Source organism: Mauremys reevesii, linkage group 13 (genome assembly GCF_016161935.1).
Source record: "Mauremys reevesii isolate NIE-2019 linkage group 13, ASM1616193v1, whole genome shotgun sequence".
NCBI classification, from domain to species: Eukaryota; Metazoa; Chordata; order Testudines; family Geoemydidae; genus Mauremys; species Mauremys reevesii.
This window is the reverse complement of record NC_052635.1, coordinates 47,875,123-47,896,193: the sequence shown is the minus strand read 5'-3', so window position 1 is coordinate 47,896,193 and position 21,071 is coordinate 47,875,123. Positions and strand designations below refer to the sequence as shown.

The 21,071-nt window shown below is 48.8% G+C and overlaps 2 protein-coding genes and 1 long non-coding RNA gene across 3 annotated transcripts; all 3 read right to left on the bottom strand.

Moving 5' to 3' along the window:
- Nucleotides 1-1,391: 1,391 nt before the first annotated feature.
- Nucleotides 1,392-11,623, bottom strand: BPIFB6 (BPI fold containing family B member 6). The gene is made up of 14 exons (XM_039497665.1): nucleotides 11,559-11,623; nucleotides 11,031-11,177; nucleotides 10,521-10,584; nucleotides 10,018-10,200; nucleotides 9,202-9,262; nucleotides 8,219-8,310; nucleotides 7,705-7,881; nucleotides 6,596-6,649; nucleotides 5,398-5,568; nucleotides 5,036-5,103; nucleotides 3,704-3,749; nucleotides 2,801-2,864; nucleotides 1,995-2,071; nucleotides 1,392-1,442 (listed from the first exon to the last, which is right to left on the bottom strand). Exons 4-14 carry the CDS (start codon nucleotides 10,054-10,056, stop codon nucleotides 1,392-1,394), a joined length of 900 nt encoding a protein of 299 aa, XP_039353599.1. The 5' UTR covers nucleotides 10,057-10,200; nucleotides 10,521-10,584; nucleotides 11,031-11,177; nucleotides 11,559-11,623.
- Nucleotides 11,566-14,996, bottom strand: LOC120380180 (BPI fold-containing family B member 6-like). The gene is made up of 4 exons (XM_039497664.1): nucleotides 14,735-14,996; nucleotides 13,534-13,633; nucleotides 12,240-12,344; nucleotides 11,566-11,731 (listed from the first exon to the last, which is right to left on the bottom strand). The coding sequence occupies exons 1-4, from the start codon at nucleotides 14,910-14,912 to the stop codon at nucleotides 11,566-11,568; spliced, it is 549 nt and encodes a 182-aa protein (XP_039353598.1). The 5' UTR covers nucleotides 14,913-14,996.
- A 1,224-nt stretch (nucleotides 14,997-16,220) lies between these two features.
- On the bottom strand, nucleotides 16,221-18,950 carry LOC120381082. The gene is made up of 3 exons (XR_005587927.1): nucleotides 18,896-18,950; nucleotides 17,968-18,204; nucleotides 16,221-16,305 (listed from the first exon to the last, which is right to left on the bottom strand). It is a non-coding gene; the product is annotated as an uncharacterized LOC120381082 (long non-coding RNA).
- Between the last annotated feature and the right edge of the window lie 2,121 nt (nucleotides 18,951-21,071).

Here is a 21,071-nt window from a genome sequence, read left to right as displayed (position 1 = left end):
CCGCTTTTAGTATCGTAAGCGTCGCAAGCCTCTAGCATCCTGGGCAGCCCATAAATCCAGCACTCCCAGCTGTCACACATGGCACAGTCATAGCCCAGCCTGGCAGGATGTCAGGACCCATAGGGTCCTAGAAGGCAACCGTAGGAATGAGATTTAACTACATTCATAAGGACATAAGAACGGCCGTACTGGGTCAAACCAAAGGTCCATCTAGCCCACTATCCTGTCTTCCAACAGCAGCCAGTGCCAGGTGCCCCTGAGGGAATGAACAGAACAGGGAATCATCAAGTGATCCATCCCCTGTCGCCCCATCCCAGTTTCTGGCAAACAGAGGCAAGGGACACCATCCCTGCCCAGCCTGGCTCATAGCCATTGATGGACCTATCCTCCATAAATGTATCTAGTTCTTTTCTGAACCCTGTTATAGTCTTGGCCTTCACAACATCCTCTGGCAAGGAGTTCCACAGGTTGACTGTGTGTTGTGTGACAAAAAACTTCCTTGTTTTAAACCTGCTGCCTATTAATTTCATTTGGTGACCCCTAGTTCTTGTGTTATAAGAAGGTAAATAACACTTCCTTATTTACTTTCTCCACACCAGTCATGATTTTATAGACCTTTATCATATCACCCCTTAGCCGTCTCTTTTCTAAGCTGAAAAGTCCCAGGTTTATTAATCTCTCCTCATACGGCAGCCGTTCCATAGCCCTAATCATTTTTGTTGCCCTTTTCTGAACCTTTTCCAATTCCAATATATCTTTTTTGAGATGGGGCGACCACATGTGCACACAATACAGCTGCTGGTCATTTGTTCCCAGGCACCTAGCTAGCTAAAATGAAGGGAATCAGTGTTCCATTTGCTCTCTTGAAATACCCCTGCGTAGACAGCAGTTGCCATGGACAGTGTGTGCGCTGACCAGCTGCAGAATGCTGCATACTCAGAGGTTAATAACAACCCAGTGAACTTGCAAAACTGTTTTTATAGATTTTTTAAGAAAAATACATGTTCCCTTTCCTTTGTTAGATTTGCCATTGAGAGACCTGGGTCATGTTAGAGAGGGGTCCAGGCTGTGGAGTTCAAAACTGTAATCAGACCCAAATCCAAACTTCCCTAACATTTGGGGATGCTCAGATTCACTTTTCTGCTTCAGCACATTTTAGAGATCGGCCCAGGTCACATCCAGATCTGGATGGGCGCTAGCAGTGCCAGATCCAGTCGTGGTTGGGTTCGGGATATATCGGAACCAGTTCGTTTGTAACTCCAGAGCATATTTCAGCACAATGTTGCATGACTGGGAGTCTGCTCAAGGCAGGCTCAGGACCAGAAGGGGTTGGAGAGCACTGGCAAAGTTGTGTGGCGGCATCTGCTCAGTGTCGTCCTGCCTAGCACTCTTTAGTTCCTCACAGTCCTGGACTCTGCAGCAGACACAGCCGGTAAGACCTTCTGAAAAGAGGAAACACCAAGAATGCAGAGAAAGAAACTAGAATCTTTTATCGCAATGGCATATGAAATGTGAAACTCCACTGCCCACAGTGCACTGCTGTTCTAAACTCCTGTGAAGGCTACAAGCTATAACACTTGAGAAAATTACAGAGATTAATTATATTCAAGCAAAGGAGCAGCCCTTTAATTGCGCTACAGGCAGAGCCCAGCATACGTCAGTTACCGGGAGCGGTGCTGCCTTTTTATTTTAGTTCTAGAGAGCCAAAATATTGAATCAAAATGAAAAGAGGAAGAAATGCTTCCGGGGACACCAGACTTGCTGTTCAACCTCTCGCTGACTCTTTCCAGTGGTGCTGAACAGTGCAGTGACGCCTCCTGGATCAGCTTGATGTGGCTTTTACATTCAGCACAAGAGCATCCTGACAGAAGTAAAACATGTCACAAATATTAGTCACCAGCTAGTTCAGCGCTTAGATCCCTATGTGCTGACTACCAGCACAGACCATGCAACCTACAGAAAAGCATGTGGCAAGTCAGTGTCCGTACACTTACCTCAGACATGCTAATATCAGCATTTGCATATTTCATGCCTAGCAGGTGAGGCAGAGGGATCCCTTCTTGCAGTGCCCCTGAAATGCGCAAACAGAAACCAGGGTGAGAACTGCCTTGGGCAGTTGAAGACACTAGCAATGTCTAGTCACTTCTCCCCTAGTCTCCTGCAGCAATCCCAACTTCTGTTAAAAATGCCTAGAAGATTTTTTGTGTGCACCAAGAAGGAAAATTCCTCAGGATGGACTATTCTGTTATTCCGATGGCACATTTTCCATTCCAAATATCGATCTAATGCCCAATAGCTAGACTGGGCCTTCTGTGTATTTTGTGATCAGCAAACCTAAGGAAAGCTAAGGTCAGATGAGCCCACTGGTGTTTGGAGATTTCCAAAACGTACTGAATTTATTAAAATGATCTCCAGTTTCCCATGGGATCTAGTTTTTATTTTGCCAGCAGGTACCATATTCAAAGAGCTTCCAAGAATGCACCTGTGGTGCATCTGTTGCATGCATAGACCTCAGGTTTCCATGAGCAACTGCACATGCAAGTGAGCATGAGAACATACACACATTACCGGGTCTGAATGCCCAAATGCAAGTTCTGCATGTGCAAAATGGCTATGTCTGCAATTTGACTGGGCACAGTTATTCACCAACTCGTGAAAGTGAAAGTTAGAAAGGCTTTGCTAGGTCCGTTAGTCCATGCCACTGTCAGAAAAGGTTATTTCAGTCTAAAGAAAGTACCGGTAGTCACGGTATCTGAGAAGGATAAACAGTTTACAAAATGAAACCATCTCATCGCCTTACCATTGATTGCTGGCACATACGCAGCTTCAATAATATTCACCAAAAACCCCTTCACCAGCAACTCCTGAAAAGAGAGAAGCGACCTACTAATCCTGCCACAAGCAGCATCCACCCAGTCATTTTATATTGGCTCTGATTTCGCTGGTGCAGACATCCAGTTGCAATGGCCCCAAATTCACGCAAATTTCCTGTTGTTTTGAAAACCGGATGGACAAATTTGAAAAATTCAAAATTTCAAAGGAAAATGACCATCCCCTCATTTTACCACCAGTTCTAGTATTTCCTTTGGCAATGACTCGGCTCTTCCACAGGTCAGCTAGTAACCGAGAATCAGAGCGCAGTGCAAATGATAGATCTCGGACAAACTGAAGTGCTAAGAGCCTGCTGTAATTGTCTCCTGTCCTTCATGGGCTTTTATGTTATCTAAGTACACACCCTGGACATCAACAGCCCCTTCTTCTCGGTAATGAAAGCAGGATTGGAGTGAGTGAGGAACCTTGAACCTGCAATGCACACACTGTTAATGCAGAACAGATTTTCACTGCAGCATTGTTGCAAGCATTGGGGATGGTTATTTATTGACCAAAAGTCTTCCAGGAATTAAAGTGAGTGCATTAACTCACAGCCATCAGTCCAGATTGCTAATATTTCCTGGCAAAAGAGGTGGTGAGTTCTCCAATTAATTTGTCACTAGAACTTCTTACTTGTAATAACATTTTGATTTAGGGGATTATAGCACATTGATTTTTTAAATTAAACTATTACTAGGAATACAAGAAATCCAGCTGGGTTCCCAAGAATGAACTCCAGGGCTAGACATTTTTGGTCAACACTCCGATTCATAGATACAATTATTCTTCAGCATTTGCTTGTGCCGAGTATCTCACACGCCACTGAACTCACAGCGAACGTGCCAATGGACGAAGCCGCCAAGGCCATTTCATACAAGCTGCAGAGAAAGGAAATAGGCGTTGTCATCTCCTCTCCACCCCTTGTTTATTTGTGACTCCTTTTCCCTGTCGCTGGTAGCATTTCCTGCAACCCACCCCCCTTTCCTCCCTCCAGCCTCTTCGTTTGACTTGCTGCCCTGGATCAAGGTCTCCACTCACTACAAGGCTCAGACGTCCAACAGAGCTTGGGCTTTACCTCTGCACTGACTCCACTGATTTACCCCGGGGTAAGCAAAAGGAAAAGCTGACTGTCTTTACCAGAAAGACAGGTAAAGAGATGAACGAACCTCCCCATTAACTCACAGAACCACTGTTCTCCCTTCCCCTACCTACAGCTGGGCAGGAAATTCTTTTCCTGTCTCACAAAAATTGTCAAGATTTTGAAAAATTTTCCTGTCCTAAATTTGGAGGGAAAAATCAAAATCTTAAATTTTTTCATAAACCAAAGACGCTGGGAAAAAATTCAAATGAAATATTTTGTTTCAATTTTGACACGGGTGTCTGTCTATGGTGGGGGTTTTTTGCTTTGTTTTTTTAACTATAATTAGCTTAAATTTCTAAGCAAAAAATCATTTTGAACCAGGAAATGAGAATTTTTCATTCTGATAATGTCCAACAATATTTTTTTTTGACAATTTTGAAATGTATTTCAAAATTCTTTAGTCGAACAATTTCTAAGAACTTTTCAAAACGCTTCCATTTTGACCAACTGGAGTTTCCAACCAAAAAAATGTTGAAAAATTCCCAATCGACCCCCCTCAACTCTCCCAGCAGGTGCCGGGATTGGCTTTTCTCGTCTCTGGATGGGTATTTTCTAACTGATAATTTTATAAGAAGTCCCCTGGAGGAGGTGGGGAAGGAAGAGAAGCCGATTTCCTTTTGTTCACTTGTCATTCTGATTTCCTCTTGGGTCTTTTAACTCCTTGGCTCCAGGGCTCACCACAGCTGACTGACCCTCCTTGCTCTGCCATTCTCCATGTCCGCACATAATACTTGTCTTTATTGTAACTACGGATGCATGTTTCATCTTATTCACAGTTCATACACCTCAGAACTGGGGTTTGCAAACAAACACTATGTGGCCTCAGCCCATCCTGCTGCCCCTTGGGGGCTCAGCACCGTTCCCTCTACCTAATTCCTCCTACTGGGACTCTACCCAGTGACCCCTCCAGGCACCCTAGCAATACCCAGGCATGGTTTCTGAGTACTTGGCCTTTTCAAGAGTCGGGAATTATCACACTCTTAACGGTAAGAAACAATGGAAGGAGAATAGCGAATGTCTGACCTGTCCAGACCTAAGGAGATCCGCAGCTTCTCTTCGTGAATAGAGAATTGGGTATCCAAATTGATATGCTGCAATGAGAAAACTGAGTCAGCATCAGAAGTCGGTTCAGTCCTGCATGGCAGCACGTGGGCATGGAGCCAGATCTTTGGCCCCGTGTCTGTCTCCATTGAACCATTTTAGCGACGCGAAGGGGGCTTCCAGCTGCCCCACAGGAACACAGAGGAATCCCCAGGGGATGCTAAGCAGGGCCCGGCTTCCTCCCTCCCATCTAGGAGTGTGTGTTGGGGGCAGGCTGGGAGCTGCCTCCCTGGGGACGATGTAGCTATCCCTAGAGCAGCCCCCTAACTGATCATTTAACGTACAATGTCCAGGACAAAGAGGGATTCCCGAGCAGCGCTGGGCTGCGAAGTGAGGAACTCCGCGGTGCCGAAGAGATGCACGAGGCCTTTGTCCTGCCGCATGGTGACCACGGGCGGTTTAGTTATTCGGATTTCAATAACCATCGGCTGAGACGGAGGCAACGACTCAGAGAGCTGGAGAGATTCCAAGGCAAAGATGATAAAGTGACAGGTCCACCCAGCCACCTCTCTGATCAGCCCCAACACAGGCTCTGGAGAACAGCACCCGCAAGCCCATAAAACTTCCAGGTTACCAGAAAAGTGATCTCCTGAGAAAAGCATGGCACTGGCATTGAATTGTGTGTTGATTGGAGAATGGTACCCGTCCCTTTCATTGGCATTCCCTGATGCTTCCGTGTTCCTTGGGCAAGCAAAACCTCTTCTTACATAACAGACACCTCCCCTTCTTGATCAATTAGCAGGTACAACAGCTGGTTCTCGTTATTCCCCCCCCCGCAATTTGAGCCGTATCCTGCGAGGGGTTCAGCACCTGTGACTCCCTCCAAAGTCAGTGGAACTACAGGCACTCAGCCACTCTTGGGATAAAGCCTGTAAGAACCACTAGTACCAGGTCCTTCAACTTCCGTGAGCACCAAACTCATTCATTTTTGCCCAGCTATGCAGAAATGTGCTGCTGAATTGCTGCCAAAGAATGAAGCGACGCGGTAGAGCTGCCACCAAAGTGACACCGATCGCGGGTTTTTCTTTTTTTTTCTTTGCCGCTTAGGGCAGCAAAAAAGCTGGAGCCGGCCCTGCATGCAGTCGCAGTAATTATGCAGGCAAATGTATCCACAATTCTGAAACACTGGGCTCTCAAAAATACCTGGATCTAAATTAAACCTGGTGAGACAATTCATCATTTTACTGAACGCCCATGATCTGTCTTGTTGATCAAACGAAGAGAAAGCAATGCTCGGTTTGGGGAAACCGCCGAAGCAGGATCCTGGTGGAGGAGGCACCATGCTGTCTGCTTCCACAGGAACGAGGGTGACCAGATGTCCCCATTTTATAGGGACAGTCCCAATTTTGGGGTCTTTTTCTTGTATAGGCTCCTCTTACCCCCCACCCCGTCCTGATTTTTCACACTTGCTGCCTGGTCACCCTAACAGGAACCCTGAGATCCCTCACAGGCCAATGGGATAAATAAATAAAGTTCACCAACCATGGGGATCAAGGCGCCAAGTGTTGTCGTTGTTAATGGAGGAAGCCCAAGAATCTGCCAGTAAAAAGTTAAGAGGCAGTGAGACAATAGGCAACAGTTACACAGAAAACCTGAAATCAGTGGGCCACAGCCTGAGGTGCACTGGAAAGAGGGCACAGGTAGGTTTCTACCATCTTTCTTCTTCCTCACCCCCTGGGCAGCTTTGGCCTCTGATCAAATTAGAGCAGCATCAGCTAGGACTGCCCCCTCGAGCCATTCTGGGGCCCAGCATGGTCACAATGCAACAAGCTCTTTTCCTCCACCGCCTGGCATCCTGGCTCCAACCCCCACACTCGGGGCAAGTGGCATTAAACTAGTCAGCCAGGTTTGTGCCTACTGCCACCTAGAGATTCCCTTCTACAAGGGAAATCTGAAGCTGGTCCATTTGGCAGCTTTGCTGCAGCATCCAGGTGTATGGTAGATAATGAGTTTCTGAATTTATCTCATGGAATAAATTTCTTTCCTGCTCCAAGATATTCCAGGAGTTGGGAATTTATGCTCATGACTCCAGCTGCAGGGTCACTGCAGGGGAATGATGTCACGGAGTGTGGGGAAGCCAGGGCCCTGCACCCCTCTTCCTGAGATTCACCGGGACTCTCAGCCAGCCAGTAAAACAGAAGGTTTATTAGATGACAGGAACACAGTCCCAAGCGGAGCGTCTAGGTACAACCAGAACCCCTCAATCAAGTCCTTCTGGGGGGTTCAGGGAGCTTAGACCCCAGCTTGGGGTTCCCTGCGTTGCACCCCCCCAGCCCAAGACTGAAAACAAAACCTCCTCCAGCAGCTCTCTTCCCCCTCCCCCCAGCTCCTCCTCTCCTTTGTTCAGTCTCCCAAGCAGAAGGTGTCACTTTTCCCAACCCCCCTCCTGGCTCAGGTTACAGCTCAGGTAGCTTCCTTCAAGGCAAGTCCCCCATCCCCACTGTAACCCCCCTGCGACATTCCCAGGTCAAATCCGCCCTGCTTCCTGCGCCGTCACAAATGATGAACAGGTATGGATGGGTCTTGCCTGAATAGGTGTTCAGGTTTCCTTATTAGCCCCAAAGGAAAAGGCCCAACTTTGAATTGCTCACTATGGTCTCCGTGACATCAAGGTTGAGGGATGTTTGTATGAGAGTGAGCTCGGCGCTCAGGAAATTCACTGACAGGGCCAGCTGGGTAGCGGAATCCCTTTTCGGCGGCAGGGACGTAAGAGCTGGGGGGTCAGCGGGAAGGTCAATGAGGTCTCCGCCCTCTTGCAGGACCGTGGTCTGAAAGGAGAGGTAGAGAGAGAGAGAGACACATTCAGCCATTTCCAGAGAGGGGCGCAGCGATCCAGAGGGTTTGCATTTGGACAATACGCAGGCCACTGGCTGACTCGCCTTGTTCTGTTGCTAGGATTTTATGTTAAGCAACAACATCAGTATAGAATGGTGGAGCAAGAGCACTGACAACTGGGGCATGAGATTGAGCAGCTTCCTCGTCCACGGAGCCCCCTGCCTAAGGCCACAGGGGCCCAGGCAGCACCTATGAGAATAAGGGTCCCTGTTATCCAAATCATCAGAGCCCCTCGCATCCCCTCACACCCAGCCCAGCAGTGGCGCTTACATTTAAATCCAGTTCTATGAAATCTTCACTCGTCACCGGTGGGCTCAGCAAAGCATAGCGGATGCTTCCAGCGGCGCCGACTGAGCTCAGGGCTGCAGAGAAAAAGCGAGAAGCCATTTAAACAGCAGCAAACGTGCCAAGTGCTGCAAACCCTCCAGTGGAGGGAACAGGACGCCCGACGGAAGCAGAGCAGGGTGCCCTCCCGACCAGGTTAGCCAACCAGTTACACAGGAAGGCAGTAACTTGAGTGCCTCTGCCCTCACTGCTGCCGAATGCTTGGGCCTGGTACAATCCGGGGCTCCCGATGGGATTTCCCTGTTGCTCTCTGCCCATATGAACAAGGCCTGTCATCTGGGCTCTGTAAAGCAGCCCACGCATGCTCTTTGGAGTTCTCTCCATCAGTTTCCCCACAGACCCTTCTGCCACCCCTGCAATGGTCCTAGTGGCCTGGAAGGCTCCATCTGAAACCTGAGCCAAAAGCAATACACAGCCCTCTGCACTAGCCAGCCCTAGGAGAGAGTGAAATAGACCAGGAGAGGGTTGGGGATTTGTTCTCCAGAGGACCCTTAATACCCAACTATCTCTATGTGTGTGAAGAGCAATGAGTGTCTCCTTAGGCCCCACTTCAGGAAAGCACTTAAGCACATGCTCAAAGTTAAGCACATCTTTAAGTGCCCCAGGGGACTAAAGCACTACTCCATGCTCAGCACCTGTTTCAGTGATGTACTGGAGAGGGCTGCTTTCGTGAACGGAGCCCTGATAGTGCAGCAATTGTGTGATCACCCTCCACCCCATTCCCTTTGTGGTACCAGGCCTTGTTCCGGGGGTGCCCTGACAGAGCAGCCCCAGGGCTCCCAGGAGTGAAAGGACAGTGGCTGTGCCTGCAGCAGCACTCCTTGGCCTGCCCGCTCTGCCATCGTCCTTGGGTTTGCTCCGGGTTCTGGGAGCTACTGAGAGGAGGACAAGATGAAGCCACAACTTACAAACCAGGGTGGTGAACTTTTGGTTCACAAGGGTAAGCACAGCATCCACTGCTGGGCACAGCTACAAGGTGAGAGGAGACACAAAACTCCAGTGAGGCACAAGCAGGAACAAGACCCAGAGCCAGGCATTTTTTCTACTGCGAAGCTTTTGGATTCGTCGGTGCAGGGCCAGATTCTCTTCTAGCTTCCAGCAGTGTCCCAGTGGGGTCACTCCAGTGGAGCTACTGCCCATTTTACACCCAGGGCAAAGCCGAACCTTTGGCATCATGTTGTGCGATGGGCATCCCGCAGCTCAGAGCCTGGCCTACAGGCTCGGGCTCACGCTCCAGCACTAAAGCCAGCAGGGTAGAGGCTGCGGCTCCGGAGCACCTCCCCAGAACGCCTCCCCGGCAATGTTTAGCGCCATAGCATGAGCCCAAGTCTGCAAACCCTGGGCGGGATCCGAGACTCTCTGCTTGCTGTGTACACGTACACTATGGGGCACAGCCCGGGCGGCTGGAGGTTGTGGTGGCTTTATGCACCTTTCTGCCCTCCCAATCCGGGGCTGTTTCAGGGCCTGGAGAGCCTGGGGGGACCTGTCTAAGTTACAGCAGCCTCCCCAAAGTGCCCTATGCCCACAGTCAATAGAACCAACCCTGCATGCTGTCCCCCCAACACACACACACTCCGATTTAGTTAAACGTGTTTCTGATCAATTTAAGCTGAACTGAAAGAAGCCTGATTTAAACTGAAGTATGAGTGTTCACACAGCATAGTGCAGCGGCAAAAAATAGGAGTGTAAACGTGGTGGCACATGTCAGCAATGCAGGTATGTACCCAGGGTCCCTGGAGCATTGGAGAGTTGCACCAGTGCATCTACACTGCTGCTTGCAGCTGTGCTAGCAAGGGTATGTCCACCCGAGCTGCAATCTCAACTCCAGCTGGCAGTGTAGACATGCTCTCATCGGTCCACAACACACCTCCAGTTAAACAGCTGCAAACGTGTGTGTAAGCAAGTCTCTAAATATTGAAGAAGAAAAAAAGGGTTATCGAGACATGGTCACTCACCATCATGACCACTGTAGGCAAATGTGTCCGTGTCACTTTGTCTGAGATTACAAGCTCTTTGGGACGACGACTGTGTCTTCATTTAGATTCGTACAGACCTCAGCACATTGCGGGTGTTACCAGAAACAGACAAATCCTAGAGCACACCCACTGTTACCAAAGTGTCCTACTTCAAATACCACTAGTAGAGAATTGTTTACTGACAGCCACCCCTGGGCAGTTACTCTCTGGAGGAACAATGGGTAGTGGATGAACTACACAAACAGACTTACCATGGCTGGCAGGACTTTTTGAAGGGTGGTATCCAGGAACTTATTCACAATTTTGGGCAGCATGCTGGGCAAAAGTGTTAAAGAAAGAAATCAACAGAGTAAATAAAGCAATTCAAAATGACAACAGTTGCTGCAAAGCAAAAGGTCAGAGGATCAGCACCAGAAGAATCCAGTTGGCAAACTAGTCCGAAGTGTTTTGTGCTGGCTTTAAACAGCTAAAAGGTTCCCAAGCCTAGAAGAAGCTCCGTCATCCTGGAGACCATTTCAGTGCACGTAGATGGATACCACATGGAAATAGAGTCAGGTGTCTGTGGCTGAAATTCACTCCGGTACCAAGGGGTCAGCACAAGGCCATTGCTCTTTTCATCTAGCACTTGGTGCTCTGATTTTCACTCTGCCAGCACTGAGCTGGGGACCTGCCCTCTTGGTTATAAGTGTTAAGTATTACAAACAGTGGCAAACCTAGTGAGCATTGTCTGCCATAGAAGAGGCTAAATCTCGGGCACTCACCTGCTGGGGAGATTGGTTTTAACACTAACGAGAGAAATCTGGCAGTCGCCAACGCTGAATTTGGGGCAACCCGAGTCATCCTGCGACAGTTTGTTCTTGGCGGTCATGTTCGCAACCACTGTGATTTCTATATTTCCACCTATAAAGCTGCACAGAGCAAACTTCAGTTACCTCTGGTGAATTCTGTACTTACATCATCCTCCAGGGCGACCAGCTAGCATCCAGAAGGCGCTGATTGGCTCAGGGTCCATGCCAGCTGACCTCCTCCTTCTGATGCCTTAATGTAGGGCTGCTTATCCTGACCTTCCAGCTTGCTAAAGGGAGGGGGGGCTTCTGGGGTGGTCCCAGGGAGTTGCTTTAGGGAAATGGTTAAGAAATCACTGCCCTAGAGTCCGTGTGCATTGAGTCTAAGACGACATGTCTAGCACTGCTCTGGACTGTTTATCTCCTGGCAATAAAACCCCTTAAAACTCTCCTGCTTCTTGCTCATCTTCTGGCTACCTGATTTTATGGAAACCTCGAACGTACCCTTTGGCTAGGGACGTAGCGCTAACGCTATAGCCACACTGGCCCACGCATGCTGAGCTGGTGAGAGAGGCAGGCAATGCCGAATGCCGGAGTGGTGAGAGCTGCTCCTCTGGAAGAGACGGTTCTCCATCAGATCAATGCTCTGTGCCTCTGCAGAGGAGCCAGAACGGATGCTGGAAGCACCAGGGAGGGTACGAGATACAAGTCCAGCCTGGTGGTCTTTGCCATGCCAGGGGTGACTTACACATGGCGGCTGTTTGATACGGTGCAGAGAGGCCCCCCCACCAGCACCTACCACCCCTTCTCTTCCTGAGCATTGCAGCTCTCAAGCCCAAACTAAGCCCGTGTTTGCCAAATGCTCTCAGCTCTGGCTAACCCATCTGCAGAGCATGCCACATGCCGGCCTCTGCACTTCAGGTGTTGGACATTTCTGCAGAAGATGGGCAATAAATATGTTGCATTCCTTGCTGTCCTGAATATAATTGTTTTTAATTCCTTATCAGCTTCCTGGGATCATTAACTCAAGGAACTTGGGAAACAGTTTACCCAATAGATCTGCTCACACGGTGCATTTTCCCAGGTTCCCCAGGGAGACTTATTTGTTTTCAAATATTCTCAGTTCAATACGAATTGTTGAAAAGGAACGTCACCTTCTCACACCACAGGCAGGATTGCACTCACCTCTTCCCAGTGATGGTTATGCGAATTAATACAGCCATGAAGAGCCCAGTCCCTGGTAAGAATGTCAGTGTTATCTCAGGGGGCTGAAAATCTTTAACTTTGACCCTATGGGATAAAACCAGGTGAGCAGTTAGGAGAGCCGGTGCCTGCACTAGTGAGACCGGAGTCTAAAGGGATACAAATCCCGTCAGGATTATTCCATTTGTCATTGCAGCAGCCAGGGGCAGCTCTAGACGTTTCGCCGGCCCAAGCACAGCAGCATGCCATGGGGGACGCTATGCCGGCCGGCGAGAGGGCGGCAGGCGGCTCCAGTGGACCTCCCGCAGACGTGCCTGCGGATGCTCCACCGAAGCCGCGGGACCAGCGGCCCCTCTGCAGGCACATCTGCAGGAAGTCCAGCGGAGCCGCAGGACTGGCGACTGGCAGAGCGCCCCCTGCGGCGCGCCGCCCTGCTTGGGGCGGTGAAATTACTAGAGCCACCCCTGCCTCTGTGTATATTATATATCTTCCTACTGTACTTTCCACTACATGCATCCGATGAAGTGGGTTTTAGCCCATGAAAGCTTATGCTCAAATACATTTGTTAGTTTCTAAGGTGCCACAAGGACTCCTGTTCTTTTTACTAAAAATCAAAGTAGACCATGTCTTCAGAGTACCCCCCGCATCTACAGAAGGTTGACTTAGCATGATTTGCTCTTGACAACTCCACATTGGCTTTTACTTATTTCCCTATTATCCTCCAGGTGCTTACAAACTGGTTGTTTAATAATTTGTTCCAATATCTTTCCAGGTGTTGAAGTTAGGCTGACTGGTCTGTAATTCCCTGAGTCCTCTTTGTTCCCGTTTTTAAAGATCAAAAGTATTATGTTTTCCCTTCTCCAGTTCTCTGGCTAAATGCAAACAGTGTCTCCTGATGTGGGTGATGCTGTATCTTCGATTTAACTTCAGCCTCTAGTCCCTTCTGTATCTATCAGTGAACTTCTGATCTACGGCCACCCTGTGTTACAGAAACTTCCTGTGTCTACAACAAACTCCCTAGCAAAGTAAGCAAGAATTAACCTCTGATCTGCTTTGAAGCAGCAGCTCACATGCTGTGTTGCCTTCAGGTGATGGCATCTCCATATGTTTGTAAGGTGCCACTAGCATGCTGCTTTCCATTAAAATCACACTTATTAATGGCTCCAGATTCATTTGCTGCTCCTCTGGGCTGATGCTTCCACACCTAATGCAAATAGCTAGCATTTTTCACCTGCAGAGCATTGACATAATGCTTGACAGGTCGAGTTCAACTCACCCTGAAATGCCCTTGATGGGTTTGACATCTGGCTGCTTTTTAGTTGCAGCTGCTGCCAGTTTCTGAAGAATGTCGCTCTCAGTCATTGCATCGGAGACAGCTGGAATATTTCCACAAGACAAGGTGTGGTTAGCACAGATGCCTCATCAGCAGGGATGGAGATAAGTGGGGAGGGAATCTTGCCAGGGAATTCAGGAAAGCATGCTGTGTAAATCATTCAGCTGCATGGCAGTCCTATCCCAGTAAACACAGGTGTGGCTGAGAAGTCTATGATGACAGTCATATGGCAAATTACAGCAATCTTTGCAGTCACTTCAGTGTGGCTGACTTCTGTGCAGGGGGTTCCACCTGAACCACCATCTGTTGTGTGTGCGCATTTTAATTCTAGACATGAAATAGATTTTACTCAGCTGCCCACAGACAATGCCCTCCCCCTTCATCCTACCCATCAGGCCATCACGTGGCTAGAACCTGCAGTTCTCCCGTCTGTGGGCATTGGTACATTGTCCCACCTCTGGAGAGCAGAACATGCATTTCTCCATGTGAGCGACTTTTATTGCAGGTTATGGAAAACAGCAAACAAAGGAAAAACAAACATGAAGAGTTTGATTCTCGGGCCTGCCCGTGCTGTGCTCTGTACGAGGTGTCAGGCGGCTTTATACCCCTTCAGCACTTCCACCTTCCTGAGCCTAGGGCTAGCTTGGCCTCCAGCATGCTTAAAGTAGCCGCAGGGCTTCTCTGCGTTATGCCCAAGGGGCTGGTCTGGCCTCTGGGAATTGGGGAAGCTCATTGGTGCTTTGGCCATGTGCCACATATGTGGGCTGCGCAAGGGGGCAGCTCTGGTTCTACACCTGGGGATTTCCCCAGCGCCCGGCCGGGAACTCTCAGCCATCCAGACAAATGGGCTTTACTACCCGTTGCACCACAGAACAGCACACAGTTGCTATCTTGAACCCAGGAGTCCCCATATTAGAGAGCCCAGGAATTCACTGTCACATTCTGCAGCTGAAGTTAAACACGTGGCTGCAGCCTCAAAGGGACATGTCAAGGTTGTGGGCACAGAAAACAGGACGGCGCCAATCTCCTCTTTCCCACAGCCACATGCACCAGCCACACCAGCCTGGTGCTCTGCACAGATGTGAGGGGTTCGCTCCAGGCACAGCTGACTCTGGCTCATTGCGCGACACGCTTATTGACTCACCGCGATCTATTGTTCCAAGATCAATCTTCAGGATGGCCCCAGGGGCATCTGTTCTTTGAGACGTAGCCAGCCAACCACAGGAGAAGAAAATGCACCAAATCTTTAACATCTTTGGCTCCAGCACCTTCCAACGAGCAACGTGCGAACAGATGGGCTGAAATGAGACTTCCGCTAACATGACCAGAAAGAGACTTTGCTAGGCTGAGTTCATCACTGCAGCAGAGCAAATGCAGTAGCTCCAGGGTCAGAGTCTGAACTCACGTGGCTTGTAATCGGGGGTAACTCCACTGACGTCAAAAGAGTTACCCAAGGCTAAAACCAGCACGTGCGGAGAATCAGCCCCGAGTGATTTTACCTACAGAAATACAGTTTGAAAGCACAGTTTAAGGTGCATTTGAATCAGCTCTTGGGGGAAGTGGGAGAAGAGACTCCTACAGCACCTATTTAACTTGCCCCATACAGACCCAGGTTGTAAGCGCATTTCACAGCCCCATGGGGCAGGTGTTCCTGAGCACACGAGGTACAAGGCAGTGGAGAATCAGGCCCTGAGAGTGTATAAAAAAATATTTTTCCTAGTGTTGCAATAGCACTAGAGACATTTCATCGGGACGTTTCATGCTCTCACCTGGCTAGGTTGTTGTCCAGTGGTAGGTTTCTCAAGAGCTGCCAGAGCCTTTCCCGGCAATATAGATGGGGCAGCCTTTATATACCACAATTCGGAGCAAAAAGGAGGAAAAACGAAAGGAGTGATTAGACCGGAGCCGATTGTTGGGATGTAAAACTAACTCCTGTGTGGTTTCTGACATCTTCCAATGTAAATAATTTTGCTAAGAAACGTGAAAGTCTGGGAAAGTCGTTAAGTCTGAGGTATCAAGTGAATGTTCCTCGTGTGCACGGAGCCAACACTCTTACTCAACAGCCATGCAGAGCTGCCTGGGAGATTTGCATGCAAATCCAGAAGAGCAGGATAAAAAAAGAGATGCTGGAATTGGCCAAAAAAGTGAGATGAATGAATGTAGGGAAGGAGGGAAGTGGACACTCAAAGGATAAATTCTGCTGGGGGGGGAAGGACACACGTGCTTAACTGTGAACCTTTCCCATGTGATTAGCATGGCACATGTTCCTGAGTGATGGCAGAGGTTACACCAGCGTCCAGGTGGAAACAGGGCCCGACCCATGGTTTAGTGAAGTCGGTGGAAATGATTTCAATGGGTTTTGGATGAGGCCCATAATGAAGAGAGGTCTCGTGGACAGAGCAATGAATTGAGAGCCAGGACTCATGAGCTCTGCTACAGCACGTCGCTGGGAGAGCAGAGCTCACAGCTGATGTTCTGGGTCAGTCACACCAGTGTTTGCGACTTGATATTTATGACCTGCTCTCAAAGGAAGAGAATGGAGAGATACTCACTGCAGGAGTGCAAGAGGGGAACTAACATGACTTTTTTTAAGGGGCTGAATATTCAGTTTGTTAAAACAATCTCACCTGCCTCCCTGTCTCTTCCCTGTCATTTCTAATTCCCGTCCTTCTCGGACCCCAGCAGGAGTGGAAGTGGAGCGGTGTTTCTGTGATACTGCCAGTCCGGACAAAACCCAGAATTGCAAGAAAATGCAGTTTTTACTCTAGTTTTAGTCCAATTTTGTCACGATTGACATAAGGTCTGAATGAACAGAACCCCCCTAAAACTGGATCTTTACATCTTCCATACTGATTTCTCTCCATCCAGCTCTCTGAGTCTGGCTAAGTAGTTACACCTTGCTCGGACCTGTGGCATCTGAGAGCCTGCTCAGCTGACTGTTTCGAGGTTTACCCATCATTCCTGTCAGACGCGCCATTGACTTGGCCATGTGCACCCCTGAAATTGGAGTTGCTGAATTATTTCTGTCCTCTGCATTATTTTTATGTAAAAACATGTTTCCTGAAGCTTATCTCAGCATCTTCCTCTGAGTGGCAGGCCTGGCCTGGTGGCTTTCTATCGCTGCTAAGCCCAGTTTGGGAGGTTTCTTTCTTATCTATTAGGAATTTAAGCTTAAGTGCCCATCAAGTCAGAAAGATGCTTTTGTGCTGGTAACTTGATCAGTCCTTAACTCGATGTCATCTTATAGGGTAAGTCCTCACTTGGACAGTCAGGTACAGAACGGCTCAACAATAAGAGAAAATCCACATCTAAATAACAGGGAGGCGTCTTATCCCCTCAGCTTACCCCTCAGCCAGACTCTTTGCACAGGTTAAATTAACAATATGCATGTGACTAAGTCATAAGTGCAGCTTTGGAACTTGCCACTGGTATTAGCTACATGGGCCGACACATCAAGCCAGGGCCATCCTCCCAGGTGTCCCTCCCCCCCACAATTTTTGGGCATCCCTTCACTTGCTAGCAGTCTGAAGTGGAGGCAGAGAGGACAGTAACTGAACACCACAAGGAAGGCTTGTCCCAGTATTTCAGCCCAGACGAAGTAGGAAGTCCTGGAATTCTCAGAACAAAGCCTGTTGCTTTGTACGAGATTTCAAATCTACTTCCAAGATCAAAGGGGGGGAGGGGGGGAAATTGTTCATTTCAACAGAGTTTTACAGGAACTTTTATGATGTTTTTCATTTTTTTTTCAGCTGAAGTTCTTTGCCAAATTCAGCTCAAAATTTGCAAATAGATTTGGTGCACTCCCCCTGTATTTTTGAATAAAAATTTACTATTTGCTGGAAAACATTCAGCTAGATCTAGCCTGAAAGCAGCTTAACTGCGTCTGTTCTTAGTGAGGAAGCCTGACATCCGCCAGGAGGAAACGGAGGCTGCCCCAGTTGTTGGTGGCTTTCAGCAAATGCTGGTCACTGTGTCCTGGGGCTCTCTCGATGCACCCATAGCAATCTCGTCGCAGTGCATGGCTGTACTCCGGGAAGTGCTGCTGCTCATAAGCTTGGCGTCTTCACTGGGGCAGATTCAGCGGGTGCTCTGTGGTCCTTGCTCAGACAAAACGCCCATTGAAATTAATGGAAGATTTCCCCGAGTGGAGGATAAAGGCATGACCATGTGCTCATGCAGCAGAACAAGGACGAACACCAGAGGGAGAGCCAGGACTGGATGTCTCTCTCTACAAAATATGCTCTAAGTCAACCATAATGACCAGTCTTCATGACAACCATGAGGTGGAGATCAATGGGCTGTGATTATGGGGGGTCCCTTCTGGCCTTAAAAATCTATGCACTAGCAGCCAATCAGCAAAAATAAATCAAACTCTACCCTGGTTTAGGATGAAGGCCACAAATGCCTTTGAAGGTGTGAGGTTGGATTCTGCAGCAAGATACCAGCAGTAAATGAAGCCAGTAGCAAAGGGGTCAGTTGAGGGTAATCTGTACATCTCCTAGAAAGGACTTGCAGGCAGAAACGCTCCACTCAGGGAAGCCTTTGGCACTTCAGAGAACGTGGATGTTCAGCTGGATAGATGATCCCACTCTCAGTTCTATTGGAGCCAGGATGCTGAACAAACAGAAGAGGAACACCCGGCTGAGTGATTCCTGGCTTTCCCAGACAGCCCAGAACCTCAGCCACTGACACCAGGAACCAGTGAATTGGTTTGTTCCATTCAATGAGACTGCACTGACAAGAGTGGGTTAAACAGCAGCCTTTGGCCATTAACGTTCTCATCCATCAAATCAGTGGTTTGAGCATTGGCCTGCTAAACCCAGGGCTGTGAGTTCAATCCTCAAGGGGGCCACTTAGGGATCTGGGGCAAAATCAGTACTTGGTCCTGCTAGTGAAGGCAGGGGCTGGACTCGACCTCTCGGGGTCCCTTCCAGCTCTATGAGGTAGGTATAGCTCCATAAATTTACTTACATCCTATTGTCATGCCGCTGGATACCAGTAACTTCCACTGACCTTTGTGTGCTTTGGTCTCCAGCTGTTTTAGAAGTGGGAAAGCTGTCGACATTCAGCACCCAAATCTCTTTGCCTTAGAGCCCCATTGCAAGCGCCTTGCACAGTGTATCAGGCTCTTGAAATGAATTAACAGGAGCGCTTTGGAGCAGGTATGCAGCACCTGGCACACGGCAGCCCTGGTCCATCACCGGAGCTCCTGGGCACAATCCCAAAAACAATACCCGAGCCCTCAGCCCTCTGCACTGCCCACCCAACATAACAGCCCTGCAATGACACAAGGCAACACACTCACACTTCGGCTCAGAGGTGGAGATCAGTGAGGAGACACAGTTGAATGCCAGTGTGCGGGACGAGTTCCACCGAGAGCTGAAAATTCAGAATATTTATCCTGCAGGGATGAGACTGGCGTCACTAGGAGAAAATCTCAGCTTTCCCTTAACACAATACGTACATTTCTAGCCCTCGTGGCTGCAGAGAAACATCTGAAAACCTGACCTTTAGAAGCTCAAAAGCCAGGAGCCAAATAAAAATAACCCAACATGTATTCTGACAAAAAATCTCCTGATATTTAGGCCAATCTCGTGACATTTGGGGGGCCTGACTCCTGCTCTTTGCATGCCTGAGGTTGGCAATAGATGACCCTCCATTTTAGAGGTTTGGTGCGGTTTGTGCAATGCCAACAGACCCTGGTTGTCAGTGGGTGGAATTGAACCTGGGATCTTGGGAGCTTAGTGCATGAGCCTCTGCTGTGGGCTAAAAGGCGACTGGCTGTTAGGTAAGGCTGTAGCGCAGACTCATTAATTGCGCTCGCTCTCTCTCTCTCTCTCTCTAAGTGGTCTCAGTGTCACTAGATGGGACAGAACCCCACACCCAGAAGGTGTGTGGGTTACATACACGCATCCTTAGTAATCCCCTTTGGCCTAGAACTGGTTCCTGAGGTCTGGTTCCAGAGGCTGGAAACCTTCTGGGAGCAGCAGGCATCGTATTTATGCCACTGCATGGGAGTGAATTTCACCTTTAGCGAGCACACCTGGAATGAGCTGTTCAGGGGCTTGACTCACACTACAATATTCAAGACTGATCCAAACAGGCCTTTTTGGCCAAAGAAATCCTGGATGTTTATGATCAGAATAGCCTGCTGCAGGGGGGGCCGGCCAGTCTGACACGCTCTGGAAACACAACACACTTGGTAAGGACACTCCATGGGAAGGAGGAGGAGTTATGTTGGGCACCACTTACCCAGTGCACGCAGCATCTCTGCTCTCAACAAAGACCTAGCTGGAAACCAGCTCTAGGACAGCATGCACTAGAAATCAAGCCCAAACGAGTGGCTAGAGAAGAGCAATGGTGACAGTTTTCATCATGAATAGTGGCTGCTAGAAATGCATTCCCTTCTTCTGCTGGAGAATCGTTTGCAAATCGAGTCTGATTTCTTTGAATAGGTTCAACATCAATAAATACTTGCCAAACGGTTTGAGACAAACAGGCCCAGACATAATCAGCGTAGTTCCACTGAAGTCAGTAAAACTACACCAATTACACTGGGCAAGGATCCGGCCCCCAACTTTTAGACAAGCGACTGTGTGTGAACTGCTCACTGTTCTACTAGGAGCAGCCTTGGTCCCGTGAGGTGGTTTCTGCTCGTTGACTAGCTGATTGCAAGGCTTTAAACATGAGACTAATTGTGATGTTTAGATGCTGTTTGTGATGATTAGAACTGGGAGCACTGGCTGTTGGGAGTCTGAAAGGACAGGAAACGGGGATGAGGGAGGGGAGTTGAAGAGGCAGAGTGAGAGTTACAGAGGGTGCAGCAGCAGCTTGGTAAAGAGGTTTCCACTGTAAAAATAAAGTCCTGTTGAAGCTTGTTAGTACCTTGCCTGGTTGACACAACACTAATGGACGACACATGGTGACGAGCGCATTTTGCAAAGCGACACATCACTCAGGCTGAAATCTGTGAAGACTCTGGGATTTGCAAACAAACACTTTCCCAAGTACCCACTGGCTGTCCAAATGCCCCCAATAGCCCCCGGCAAGACCCCACTGATCACCGTGAACCAAACCCGGGGTCCGACTTTGCCAATACTTTTGGGAATTTAAGGTTTTCAAAATCGGCTCAGTCCCAGCATGGCGCAGATGTCAGAGTGCAGCGAGGCAGATATTCCAGTGACCACAGCTCTTCAGAGGCCACCGTGGATGGGCCGTTCCCTGTTCTTGGCAGATGAACGTAACAAGATGATGTAAAGACAGGGGTGGCACCAGACGATTTGTGAGGGTCCTTTTAAAGTAGGATTTGCTTTGGGTTTGAAGCAAGCAGGAGGTGGCCTCCCTTACCATACTCCAGCGCCTCTTGATTGACTCTCACCACAGTCCCAGGTGTGGTCCCATAAGATGGGACAAGGAGACAAAGGAAAATGCTCAAGGTACAAAACAAACATTTTTCCTCCTGGATGGCGCAGCCACCCGGG

Bases quoted from the DNA above. Each gene is read 5' to 3' on its own strand.
- BPIFB6 (XM_039497665.1), bottom strand. From the start codon at position 10,056: ATGCACTGGTGCAACTCTCCAATGCTCCAGGGACCCTGG. The intron at 6,650-7,704 runs GTGAGCAATTCA...TTTTACTGGCAG, and splicing joins TTGATGTCACGGAGACCATA to ATTCTTGGGCTTCCTCCATT. The intron at 5,569-6,595 runs GTTGGTGAACTT...GAATCTCTCCAG, and splicing joins TTGGCGCCTTGATCCCCATG to CTCTCTGAGTCGTTGCCTCC.
- LOC120380180 (XM_039497664.1), bottom strand. From the start codon at position 14,912: ATGTTAGCGGAAGTCTCATTTCAGCCCATCTGTTCGCACGTTGCTCGT. The intron at 13,634-14,734 runs GTGAGTCAATAA...GAAATATTCCAG, and splicing joins TCTTGGAACAATAGATCGCG to CTGTCTCCGATGCAATGACT. The intron at 11,732-12,239 runs GTGAGTGCAATC...TGGTGCTTCCAG, and splicing joins ATAACCATCACTGGGAAGAG to CATCCGTTCTGGCTCCTCTG.